At 41.6% G+C, this 12,706-nt stretch overlaps 1 protein-coding gene across 1 annotated transcript in view; it reads left to right on the top strand.

The window, feature by feature from the left end:
- HPSE (heparanase) overlaps window positions 1-11,643 on the top strand; it is a 42,829-nt gene extending 31,186 nt beyond the window's left edge. The window contains exons 8-12 of the mRNA XM_058193573.1: window positions 1,353-1,459; window positions 5,073-5,187; window positions 6,663-6,781; window positions 7,539-7,685; window positions 10,314-11,643. Of these exons, the coding sequence (XP_058049556.1) occupies window positions 1,353-1,459; window positions 5,073-5,187; window positions 6,663-6,781; window positions 7,539-7,685; window positions 10,314-10,473 (648 nt within the window). The 3' untranslated portion in view covers window positions 10,474-11,643. The remainder of the gene's footprint in view (window positions 1-1,352; window positions 1,460-5,072; window positions 5,188-6,662; window positions 6,782-7,538; window positions 7,686-10,313) is intronic.
- The last annotated feature ends 1,063 nt before the right edge of the window (window positions 11,644-12,706 follow it).

Below are 12,706 nucleotides of genomic sequence, written 5' to 3'. Positions count from 1 at the left end.
TCACTTCACAAATGTGGCAAGAAAGATCGTAAAATGGGGCAAAATGTATTTAATAAATGTCTTGCTTAGCAAGGGAAATTTTGGGCTCAATTTTGGTCACAAGTCGAGGACTGGCTCGACTTCCAGCTTCCGGGAGCACAGCTGAATAAAAATTCTTGGAAGCCGTAGCCCATGTGGTTCTGAAAATGAGAAGGTTGAGGAAGACTTTACTGTAATGTCTTAAGAGAATTGCACAATACAAACACAATACCTACATGCAATCAGCTCACAATATACAGGTGGTCCTCAACTTACGACACTTTGTTTAGTGACCGTTCAAAGTTACAACAGCACTGAAAAATGTGACATGACGGTTTTTTTCGTAGTTACCACCTTTACAGCATCTCCATGATCATGTGATCAAAATTCAGATTTTTTTTAACAACTGGTTCATATTTATGACCGTTGTTGTGTCCCGGGATCATATGATCACCTTTTGGGACCTTCTGACAAGCAATGTCAACCGGGGAGCCAGATTCACTCAACAACCGGGTTACTAATTTATCAACTGCAGTGATTCACTTAATACAGGGGTTCTCAAACATTTTAAACGGGGCCAGTTCACGGTCCCTCAGACTTTTGGGGGGGGCGGACTGGTTGGGCAGGCATGGCTATGTAGTCATGTGACTGAGCGGGCATGGTTAGGTGGTCATGTGACTGGGTGGGTGTGGCTAGGTGGTCATATGACTGGGTGGGCATGGCCAATTTAGCGGTCCAAATAATACACACAAATTAAACTTTCATTTGTTATGCTCCTGTGGGTAGAAAGCAGCTTAGTGAACCGATATGGCTGCCATGGTGTGAGTGTGTGTGTGTGTGTGTGTGTCCGCCTCCCTCTCTCTCTGTCTTTCTGTCTCTCTCTCCCTCGCTCTCCATCTCTCTCTCTCTGGAGGCTGGGGAGGCCAAAGACAGGCCCGTTTTTGGCCTCCTGAGGCCTCCGCACATCCCATTTTTGGCCTCCAGGTGGTGGGTGGGGGTCGGCGGATAGGCAGGGCAATGTGGGTGGGACAGCCTGGTGGTCCCGCGTGGGCCAGATTAATGGCTTTGGCGGGCCGTATCTGGCCCGCGGGCCATAGTTTGAGGACCCCTAACTTAATAACTGTGGCAAAAAAAGTTGTAAAATGGGGAAAAACTCTCACTTAACAGCGGAAATTTTGAGCTCCATTGTCATAAGGACTACCTGTATATGAAACGGTTGTAGAAGTATCAACAGTTTCTGTGTATCTCACCTGCTTTGTCTAACTAAACCCCTGAAACTTAGTTCCCACATTCCTTTCTACATCTGTACTTCTTTTTTAAAAAATATCTTTCAGATTGTGAATAGCACAGTACCAGAGAAGAGAGTGTGGCTGGGAGAAACAAGTTCAGCTTTTGGAGGTGGAACTCCTAATTTGTCTAATGCGTATATTGCTGGTTTTATGTAAGTATTTTACTGCTGGCTTAAAAGAAACGTCTCTTGTGGCATAGCAGGATCTCACCCAGAAAATTATGTTGGCCAATATATGGTAGTAGCAAGTCTTCATTGACCAGGCAGAAAAATATGTTTCTGTCTGTTATGATCTCTGAGGAACATCAACATCTAATCTTCTGGTAGTCTTTATAAATACAGAGGACATGTAAACTTATCATAACGGATGCAGTGGCTCAATGGCTAAGACTCTGGGCTTGTCAATTGAAAGATCGGCAGTTCAGCGGTTCGAGTCCCTAGTGCCGCATAATGGGGTGAGCTCCCGTTACTTGTCCCAGCTTCTGCCAACCTAGCAACCTAAAATGCCCCCCCCCCCCCGAAGCCTATTTCTATTAATCGGAAGTCTTGGTGTATTGGTGTGCAGTTATACAGTCTTTCGTTACAAGTCGAGGACTGGCTCGACTTCCAGCTTCCGGGAGCACAGCTGAATAAAAATTCTTGGAAGCCGTGGCCCATGTGGTTCTGAAAATGAGAAGGTTGAGGAAGACTTTACTGTAATGTCTTAAGAGAATTGCACAATACAAACACAATACCTACATGCAATCAGCTCACAATATACAGGTGGTCCTCAACTTACGACACTTTGTTTAGTGACCGTTCAAAGTTACAACAGCACTGAAAAATGTGACATGACGGTTTTTTTCGTAGTTACCACCTTTACAGCATCTCCATGATCATGTGATCAAAATTCAGATTTTTTTTAACAACTGGTTCATATTTATGACCGTTGTTGTGTCCCGGGATCATATGATCACCTTTTGGGACCTTCTGACAAGCAATGTCAACCGGGGAGCCAGATTCACTCAACAACCGGGTTACTAATTTATCAACTGCAGTGATTCACTTAATACAGGGGTTCTCAAACATTTTAAACGGGGCCAGTTCACGGTCCTCAGACTTTTGGGGCGGACTGGTTGGGCAGGCATGCCTATGTAGTCATGTGACTGAGCGGGCATGGTTAGGTGGTCATGTGACTGGGTGGGTGTGGCTAGGTGGTCATATGACTGGGTGGGCATGGCCAATTTAGCGGTCCAAATAATACACACAAATTAAACTTTCATTTGTTATGCTCCTGTGGGTAGAAAGCAGCTTAGTGAACCGATATGGCTGCCATGGTGTGAGTGTGTGTGTGTGTGTGTGTCCGCCTCCCTCTCTCTCTCTGTCTTTCTGTCTCTCTCTCCTCGCTCTCCATCTCTCTCTCTGAGGCTGGGAGGCCAAAGACAGGCCTGCTTTTTGGCCTCCTGAGGCCTCCGCACATCCCATTTTGGCCTCCAGGTGGTGGGTGGGGTCGGGCGGATAGGCAGGGCAATGTGGGTGGGACAGCCTGGTGGTCCCGCTGGGCCAGATTAATGGCTTTGGCGGTCAGATTCTGGCCCAAGGGCCATAGTTTGAGGACCCCTAACTTAATAACTGTGGCAAAAAAAGTTGTAAAATGGGGAAAAACTCTCACTTAACAGCGGAAATTTTGAGCTCCATTGTCATAAGGACTACCTGTATATGAAACGGTTGTAGAAGTATCAACAGTTTCTGTGTATCTCACCTGCTTTGTCTAACTAAACCCCTGAAACTTAGTTCCCACATTCCTTTCTACATCTGTACTTCTTTTTTAAAAAATATCTTTCAGATTGTGAATAGCACAGTACCAGAGAAGAGAGTGTGGCTGGGAGAAACAAGTTCAGCTTTTGGAGGTGGAACTCCTAATTTGTCTAATGCGTATATTGCTGGTTTTATGTAAGTATTTTACTGCTGGCTTAAAAGAAACGTCTCTTGTGGCATAGCAGGATCTCACCCAGAAAATTATGTTGGCCAATATATGGTAGTAGCAAGTCTTCATTGACCAGGCAGAAAAATATGTTTCTGTCTGTTATGATCTCTGAGGAACATCAACATCTAATCTTCTGGTAGTCTTTATAAATACAGAGGACATGTAAACTTATCATAACGGATGCAGTGGCTCAATGGCTAAGACTCTGGGCTTGTCAATTGAAAGATCGGCAGTTCAGCGGTTCGAGTCCCTAGTGCCGCATAATGGGGTGAGCTCCCGTTACTTGTCCCAGCTTCTGCCAACCTAGCAACCTAAAATGCCCCCCCCCCGAAGCCTATTTCTATTAATCGGAAGTCTTGGTGTATTGGTGTGCAGTTATACAGTCTTTCAAGTTACACAGGACATTGCTTCAGATTGCCATATATTTAAAGAATTCTGAGAAACTCCATATCTAATTGGGAAAGATGGGGTTGCTGATCGCTCCACACACACACTAAAGGTCAATTGCTTAAATTGAAAATCAAGTCCTTGAAGAATGCAAAGTTGCAATGTTGTTCTACTTCTCTCAACAGCTGCCAGATCTAGGCTGGAAAAAAAATGCATGACCAATGAAAGGCAGGGAATATAATTTTCTGTCTCCGTTTGCTGCCATTCATTTGATTGTCCAGAGTTTTGCAAGCCCACACATTATTACTTATGTCTCTCAGATACCATTACAATATGGTCAGTTACACCACTATGATTAAACAATAAACTCTTAATTCTGGTAAATGAATTAAGAATATCAGTTTAAGTATATTGTTCTAGTTTTTTGGAAGCTATTTCTCTAAAATGTCTCCCTGCTATAGCTAGACCAGTCCCATATCGCTTCATCTGAATTACCTTAAAACTATTTGAATGAAAGGTTTGCACATTGTTGTTATTATTATTATTATTATTACTGTATTTCTTTTCTTCATTAAACATGAAACTCAGTCAACTAAACAATTAAATGTATCACAAATATCATTGACTGGTGCTCATGGTTGCTGCCAGCATCCTAGGTATCAACCAAGTACCTTCTTAAGATGTACAATTTTCCGAGTAGCACAGTTTTTGGCAGTTGCGCTGCTGTTATTGCAGGAAGCTTCAATTTCTTGATGTATTTTGTAAAATTCTTAGATATGGTACCAAGTGCCCTGATGACAATGGGTATCACTGTTACATGTTTCTTCCATAATCGCATAGTTTTGATGGCCAGGTCGCGATATTTCATGATGATGATGATGATTGTTCACTGCACAGTCAGCCAAATTAGACTAGGAGTCTCAAACCTTGGCAACTTTAAGACTTGTGGACTTTAACTCCCAGAATTCTGGGAGTTGAGGTCCACAAGTCTTAAGGTTGCTAAGGTTGGAGACCCCTGGTTTAGACTAAACTTGCCATCTTTTATCCACCTATCGAGTCCTTCCCAAGGACCTGGAATAGGCAGATGTCAATGTTTTATGACAGGGGTGTCAAACTCATGACCTGCGGTTTGGATGCATCATGTGCTGGCCACGCCCACTCTCGATTCAGTGAAGGAGGGGAGTTGTGATATGTCACATGACGACAGCGTGACGCCGCAGGTTTGACACCCCTGTTTTTATGGGATATGGTCACAAAATGTAAGCTATTCCAAGTGAAGCTGCCTTTAGCTCTTGACTGAAAGTGGGTTTGTCAATGCCAATGGTGTTCAAGTGGTGCTTTCGTTGTTTTGGGATTGCATCTAAGGCGCCAATTGATACTACCTTTGATTCCCAATTATTATTATCTTGGCAGGTGGCTGGACAAGCTTGGACTGTCAGCCCAACTGGGCATTGATTTAGTGATGAGACAGGTTTTGTATGGAGCAGGAAACTACCAACTGGTGGATGCCAACTTTGAACCTTTGCCAGTATGTATACAACTGCATTAATCGTTGGACACTAGTGGACTGTTTGCCAAAATAGCCTCGTATTGTCTATTCTGTAGATATTTGGTCTTTCAAGTCACCTCCTTTGACCCTGGGACCTTTATATGCAAAGTGTGTATTCAGCCATGAAGCCATATCTGCTTCCCTTCAGATGGATTCACATGTCTATGAATTTAGTTTGTACTTGCTGGCTTAACAAAATACCATTCAAATCTCTCCATAACACAGTGCTCCTGTTTCAAAGGACTGAAACAGGGGTCATCTAATGAAGAGGTAGTGATCCACGATTAACAGAATCAATCTAGATATAGCTGAAACAGTCTAGATCAGGGCTGTCAAACTTGTGGGCCATGCGCAGGATGTGTCACACGCTGGCCACACCCATGCCCGGTTTAGCAAAGGCGGGGGGGGGGGGAAGTTGTGATATGTCACCTGATGCCATGCATTTGACACCTTTGGTCTAGATAGCTCAATTTATGCAATATATTGAACCATGCTCTTAAAACAGTCAGACTGAGGGTGCAGTTCTACACATTTTAGCCTACTATCTTGTAGAAACCCTCTTGGTCATATTTCTAAAAGTAAGACCACTTTGTGCTAAACAAATACAACAAGATGCAGAAGGTAGAAAGTGAGGATTGGGCTGTGTGGGAAAGTTTTTCTGCAGAAGAGCGGACTTTCCAAGGAGATCTACCAACTAGGTCAACAGTAGATTACCTGCTTTACAGGCAAGTCTAGATTCAACCCAAACATCTTTCAGTTTAAGGTCTGGAAAGATTCTTTCCTGAAATCATGGTGAACTGGGTTAGCATTGCCCAATGTAGAATTGCAGAATTCCAGGCCTGGATGGAGGGATGGATGAAGTTCCATCTAGAACACATATCTAGAAAGCCTGAAGTTGAGGAAGATTTGCACAGACAGTCCTGAAACAAACTGAGAGTTTCCTACTAAATCTCATATGATTATATGGAAATACAGGACTGAAAAAAAAAAAATCCATGGTGTGACAGGCACTAGCCACTAAGTATTTAATGACATTCTCCCAACTTGTAGAAAACTGGAATAACGTTTTCCTTTTCAGTGCTTGAGCATTGACTGGGTTAGTGTGATTTTTCCAGGGTTAAAGAACTTTTCTTGCCAGACTTTTCTTGTCTGATCAGCTAAAAGCAGGGACAATGTGCCACCCTGTGGAAATCTTCTGGAGAGCTTCTGTGAATCGCAAGAGCTCTCTTGTACACAGGGCGATGAACCTCTTTATGTGGAGTTGGATGTGAGATAATGAATCTGTATCTTTGAACTATCCTCTTTTATTCCTTTGTATCTTCCATAACTCTCAAGTTACTCTTTTAAGACGACGGTTCATCGAATAACGTCTCACCTTTCTTTCACTTGTTCTTTTATGAGAGGTCCTATATCAATGCTGTCTTTTTTTCTTTTTTCTTTTAAACACCTTGTAGGACTATTGGCTGTCCCTGTTGTACAAGAAACTGGTAGGCTCCACAGTTCTGCGTGTTGCCATAACTGGCTTAGATCCAAAGAAGCTTCGCGTGTATCTTCACTGTACAAATACGCACCAGTAAGTATTCAGTGCAACAGCTGGTCTGCTTTGAAGTCCTCTAAAATTACAACTGGCCCGAGACTGTGGTTTTACCCAAGGTGGATATGTTCAGGGTTAGCGGCAACGCTCTGTGCCTGCCGTTCCCACTGAGGATAGCACAGGGGTGGGCTTCAAAAAATTTAGCAAGCGATTCTCTGCCCGGTTGCTGGGTGGGTGTGGCCATAGTGGGTGTGGCCTAGTTGGCCTCCTGCACCATGGTGAGTAAGGGCGTTTTTGCCATCCCCGGGCTCCAGAGGCTTTCTTTGAGCCTCCGGGAGGGCAAAAACGGCCTCCCCAGGCCCTCTGGACCTTCCCGAATTTCCAGTATGCCCGTTTTTTGCCCTCCCTGAGCCTCCGCGCGCGCCCTCACATACCTGCATCCAAAACAGGCTGTGTGGGGACTCCTGGAAGGAGAGGGGCGGGGTAGGCGTGGCCAGCCAAGAGTGGGATTTGGGGTTCTCCAAACTGCACAGAACCTTAGCTAGAGGTTCTCGCGAACCCCTGAGAACCCCCAGCAGCCCACCCCTGAGCATTCCTCAACTTTAGCAAAGTTAAGACTTGTCGACTTCAATTCCCAGAATGCTACTGGGAATTCTGCAGAATGCATGTTGGCCTGGGGAATGTTGGGAATTGTAGTCCAAACATCTTAAAAATGGCTGCGGTTGGGAAACACAGCTGTATTGTAACGTGCTTGCACTGTGTGGCTTCTGTTAACCTGTTGGCTTTGTCATTCCAGCCCAAAGTACAGAGAAGGTGACATCACTTTATTTGCCTTAAATCTCTACAACAGCACCAAGCGCCTCTACATACCGACTTACTTTTCCAAGAAGCAAATAGATGAGTATCTTTTGCTACCTTATGGAGAAGATAATTTACTTTCCCGGTGAGTGGTTCATCTTTTTTTTTTTTTAATTTTGTCACAACAGTATAAGTAAACATCGACATAAAACAACAGCACATCATAAAAGAAAAACATATATATATAAGTAAAAGTATGCAATAACTATATTAATTTGATATAATGAAAGGGAACAATAGGACAGGAACGGTAGGCACTTTTGTGCTCTAAAATAGTGGTTTTGGGGCAATACATTAAAAAAAACGAAGTTTATCTAAAGGAAGTTTACAATCCTGAAGTATGAAGTTTATATATTATTAAAAATAAGTAACTCTGCAGTTTTGTAGATAATTATTTATTTATTTTATTTTATTTTAATTTATTTTTATACCGCCCTTCTCCCGAAGGACTCAGGGCGGTGTACAGGCAAAAATAAAACAATACAATATACAGATTAAAATACCATTTAAAAAACTTATTTAAATTAGCCTAAGATTAAAAATTTTCCATACTAAAAAAACCCCATTTAAAATTAATAAAATTTTCCCTTAAAACTAATTTAAGCCAGCCCCGCGCGGATAAAAAGATGTGTTTTTAGTTCGCGACGAAATGTCCGAAGGTCAGGTATTTGACGTAAACCCGGGGGAAGCTCATTCCAGAGTGTGGGCGCCCCCACAGAGAAGGCCCTTCCCCTGGGGGCCGCCAGCCGGCATTGTTTGGCGGACGGCACCCTGAGAAGTCCCTCTCTATGGGAGCGTACGGGTCGGTGGGAGGTTATGTCGGCGGGAGATAATGTTAAGAAATTCAAAGGGATTCATTTGTATACAGTTGTATACAGCAGGGGTCTCCAACCTTGGTCCCTTTAAGACTTGTGGACTTCAACTCCCAAAGTTCCTCAGCCAGCTTTGCTGGCTGAGGGACTCTGGGAATTGAAGTCCACAAGTCTTAAAGGGACCAAGGTTGGAGACCCCTGGTATACAGGTAGTCCTCAACTTATAACCATTCATCTAGTGACTGTTTGAAATTACAACAGCACTGAAAAAAGCAACTTATGCCTGTTTTTCACACTTATGACCCTTGCAGCATCCCCATGGTCATGTGATCAAAATTCAGGTGCTTGGCAATTGGCATGTATTTATTATTTATTATTATTATTTTTTATTTTGAATTTATATCCCTCCCTTCTCCGAAGACTCAGGGCGGCTTACACTGTGTTAAGCAAGAGTCTTCATCCATTTGTATATTATATACAAAGTCAACTTATTGCCCCCAACAATCTGGGTCCTCATTTTACCTACCTTATAAAGGATGGAAGGCTGAGTCAACCTTGGGCCTGGTGGGACTTTAACTTGCAGTAATTGCAAGCAGCTGTATTAATAACAGACTGTCTTAGTCTGTTGAGCCACCAGAGGCCCTTATGACTGGGGTCATGCGATTATCATTTGTAATGTTCCCAGTTAACATCCTACCATGCAAGCAAAGTCAATGAGAAGCCAGATTTGCTTAACAATTACATTTCCCTTAACAACTACAGTGAACTGTTTAACACAGGGGTCTCCAACCTTGGTCCCTTTAAGACTTGTGCTCTTAAAGCTGGCTGAGGAACTCTGGGAGTTGAAGTCCACAAGTCTTAAAGGGACCAAGGTTGGAGACCCCTGATTTAACAACTGTGGCAAAAAAAAAAAAGGTTGTAAAATGAGGTGAAACTCACTAGAAATTTTGGGCTTAATTGTGGCTCTAAATCAAGGACTAATTGTACAGTATTTTTTTTTAAGATTAGTTTATTCCCTAAACAATTTAAAATGAGACTGCTAGCTTTGTTTCATTAAGCAATCAGTAAAGATTTTTTTTTCCCTTTTGGCATTGTTCATCTTACATTTTAGGGTTTTTTCTTTCTTTTTATGTTAATGACAAGCCCCTAATGGCAGAAAATAATTCAGAAAGAAGGATTCACGAGTCTCATTAATTAGGGTCACCGTCAAAAAGATTAGAATATTGGATACTGAATAAACCCAAACTCTAACCCTTATTATTAAGACAGGATGTCTGTGAACAGAAAAATCTCATTTTCCTCACAGTGAAAAACCGAAGGGCGAGCCATCCTTTTTTCAAACAAGATATTGAAATATCTCCTTGCTAGTAGTTAATAAAATTTGGACATACTAATATTTCTTTCCCAGCCCTACAGATCTCTTTTGTAGCAAACACAGTGGACAGGGATAGTATTCACTTCCCTTCTCTACCAATTTGCAAATGTGAGCGCACCCGCGCGCATGCTTCGCCCACCCGCGCCACCTCCATGCATGCACAGGGCCTTCCACGCATGCGCAGAGCATCAGAAACAGGACGTGATGACATCCGGGCAGGTGGGCGGATCCTCCCGCAGCCACCGCTATCGGTTTGCCCAAACCGGATAGAACTGGCTGAATACCACCACTGACAGTGGAGTTGTAGATTGTCTGACTGAAAGTCCAGACCAATTTACTCAAATTTGACGATTTTAAGATGTGTGGGCTTCAACTCCCAGAATTCCCATGCTGGCTGGGGAATTCTGGGAGTTGGAAGTCCACCCATCTTAAAGTTGTACGGACGTCAACCGAAATTGTTTCCACGGCTTATAATTTTTTTCCCAGTTTGAATGTGAATTTACAGTCCGATTCTTTCCACTTGCAGGTCTGTGCAGCTGAATGGCTGCCTCCTAAAAATGCCCAACGATGAGACGCTACCAGTTTTGCAGGAAAATCCACTTATTCCTGGACACAGCCTTGATCTCCCAGGTTTCTCATATGGATTTTATGTAATAAGAAATGCCAAAGTGTTGGCTTGCATTTAATAAGTTAATACTCATTTTCCAAACCCAGAAGACAAAAGATTTTATTTGAGATTGACTGCTTCAGCCCCAGAGAAAGACAAAACCTTTTAATAACATTTGTATTTTTCTCCAAACATATATTCAATTGTTCCCTTTTTTACAGGTTAGTAAAGCTTTTTAATTTAAGAAAAATCCATACAAAAAAATTCATAAGCATTTTGTAAAAATGAAAAGACTATATTTTCTTATGGGCAATTTCCCCTCCTTTCTTTTTTTAAAGTCAAGGAACCGCATGACAACATTTGGGAAACTCCTGCAAGTCTTCTAATTTGCAAATTATAAATTAAGTTGGTTTGTGTTTGCCTCATCTTTATTCCAGGTAAAATAAAACTTGTCACAGACTCTCTTCAAATATTTTAGGGGCCGAAAACAAGAAGAAATAAAAGGTGAATCATTTACTTCATGCTCTACTGCCATTCAAGCTTATCTTTGAATTCTAAAAAAAAGGGTACAAAGCACTTTTATTTCCTCAGATGCTATGTGAGGAAAGACTCTGGTATCAAACAAGGAAATGAATGACAAAGGTGTAGATTGTAGAACTGCTGTGAAGGAATAATAGAACAGGTCAGTCAATGTTTAGGAAAATCAACTGAAGACTATCAGAAAGCATGAGCAATCATGTTTCAGACAGAATCAAAGTTAATTACTATATTATAAATATCTGTGATCGATCAAGCTCTGTTTTTTGAGTTGATTGGCAATCAGATTCTAATCTCAGGTCCTCCGATTTAAAGGCAAAGAAACCAAGAAGAGTTAATGGATTCTTTCAGCCACAGGTGCTTTTCATTTATTGGAAAGGCCTTCCAGGAATGGCACAAGATGGACTAAAACAGGAGTCTCCGACCTTGGTCACTTAAGACTTGTGGACGTCAACTCCCAGCCAACAAAGCTGGCTGAGTAATTCTGGGAGTTGAAGTCCACAAGTCTTAAAGTGACCAAGGTTGGAGACCCCTGGACTAAAGGGCTGATCTGGCCCTCTCAAACGTCGTTTCTAGACGTTTGTATAAAAATATATTTATTTTCATTTGATGTGTGCCTCTTATTGTTTTGGATTATTTGTACATTTTGAAATAAAAGTTTTTATATTGATACCATACATGTGCGTTTCTTAGTTATTTACTCTGCTGTGCAAAGAAAACAAAGCTTAATAGTAGATGGGGGAAGAATAGATCACCGCAGCAACAAAAAAAAAGAAAAAAGAAAAAGAAAACTCTTCTACTAAGTTCTTCAATGAACAAACTCTGGTAGAAATATAAAATATCCTTTATTTTTTAATTGGGAAATAACACTGGTTTCCCTGTGTTGCCAAACTGACATTTTGCTCTGTGATGATGATGATGATGATTTTATTTATTTATTTATTTTTCAACAAATACAAGAAAACAAGTAACAGAGTAGATACAGACATGGATACATGAAAAAAATTTGGCACCAAAAAAAAATCGGCAAAATATAGCTATAAATATTTGCAGATCCCTCGCATCCTGGACATAAACCGTTTCAACTCCTACCCTCAAAACGACGCTATAGAGCACTGCACACCAGAACAACTAGACACAAGAACAGTTTTTTCCCGAAGGTCATCACTCTGCTAAACAAATAATTCCCTCAACACTGTCAGACTATTTACTGAATCTGCACTACTATTAATCGTTTCATAGTTCCCATCACCAATCTCTTTCCACTTATGACTGTATGACTATAACTTGTTGCTGGCAATCCTTATGATTTATATTGATATATTGATCATCAATTGTGTTGTAAATGTTGTACCTTGATGAACGTATCTTTTCTTTTATGTACACTGAGAGCATATGCACCAAGACAAATTCCTTGTGTGTCCAATCACACTTGGCCAATTAAAAAAAAATTATATTCTAATTCTATTCTAAAAATTCTAAACACCTAGAATGATTACATAAAATTGAGAACAATAGGACAGGGACGGTAGGCACGCTGGTGCGCTTATGCACGCCCCCTTAGGGACCTCTAAACATGAAAGGTCCACGGTAGACAGTTTACAGTGAAAGGTATGGGGATTAGAGGGACTAACAACAGGATCAGGTAGAGTGTTCCAGACATTTACTCCTCTATTGCAGAAGTCATATTTCCTACAATTAAGATTAGAGCGAATTACATTGAATTTAAATCTATTGATGGCCCTTGTATTGTTATGGTTGAAATTAAAGTATTC

The sequence above is a fragment of the Ahaetulla prasina genome, chromosome 8 (assembly GCF_028640845.1).
Source record: "Ahaetulla prasina isolate Xishuangbanna chromosome 8, ASM2864084v1, whole genome shotgun sequence".
In the NCBI taxonomy this organism is placed as follows: Eukaryota; Metazoa; Chordata; class Lepidosauria; order Squamata; family Colubridae; genus Ahaetulla; species Ahaetulla prasina.
The sequence above is the reverse complement of the archived record's forward strand: the minus strand, read 5'-3'. Positions and strand labels throughout refer to the sequence as shown.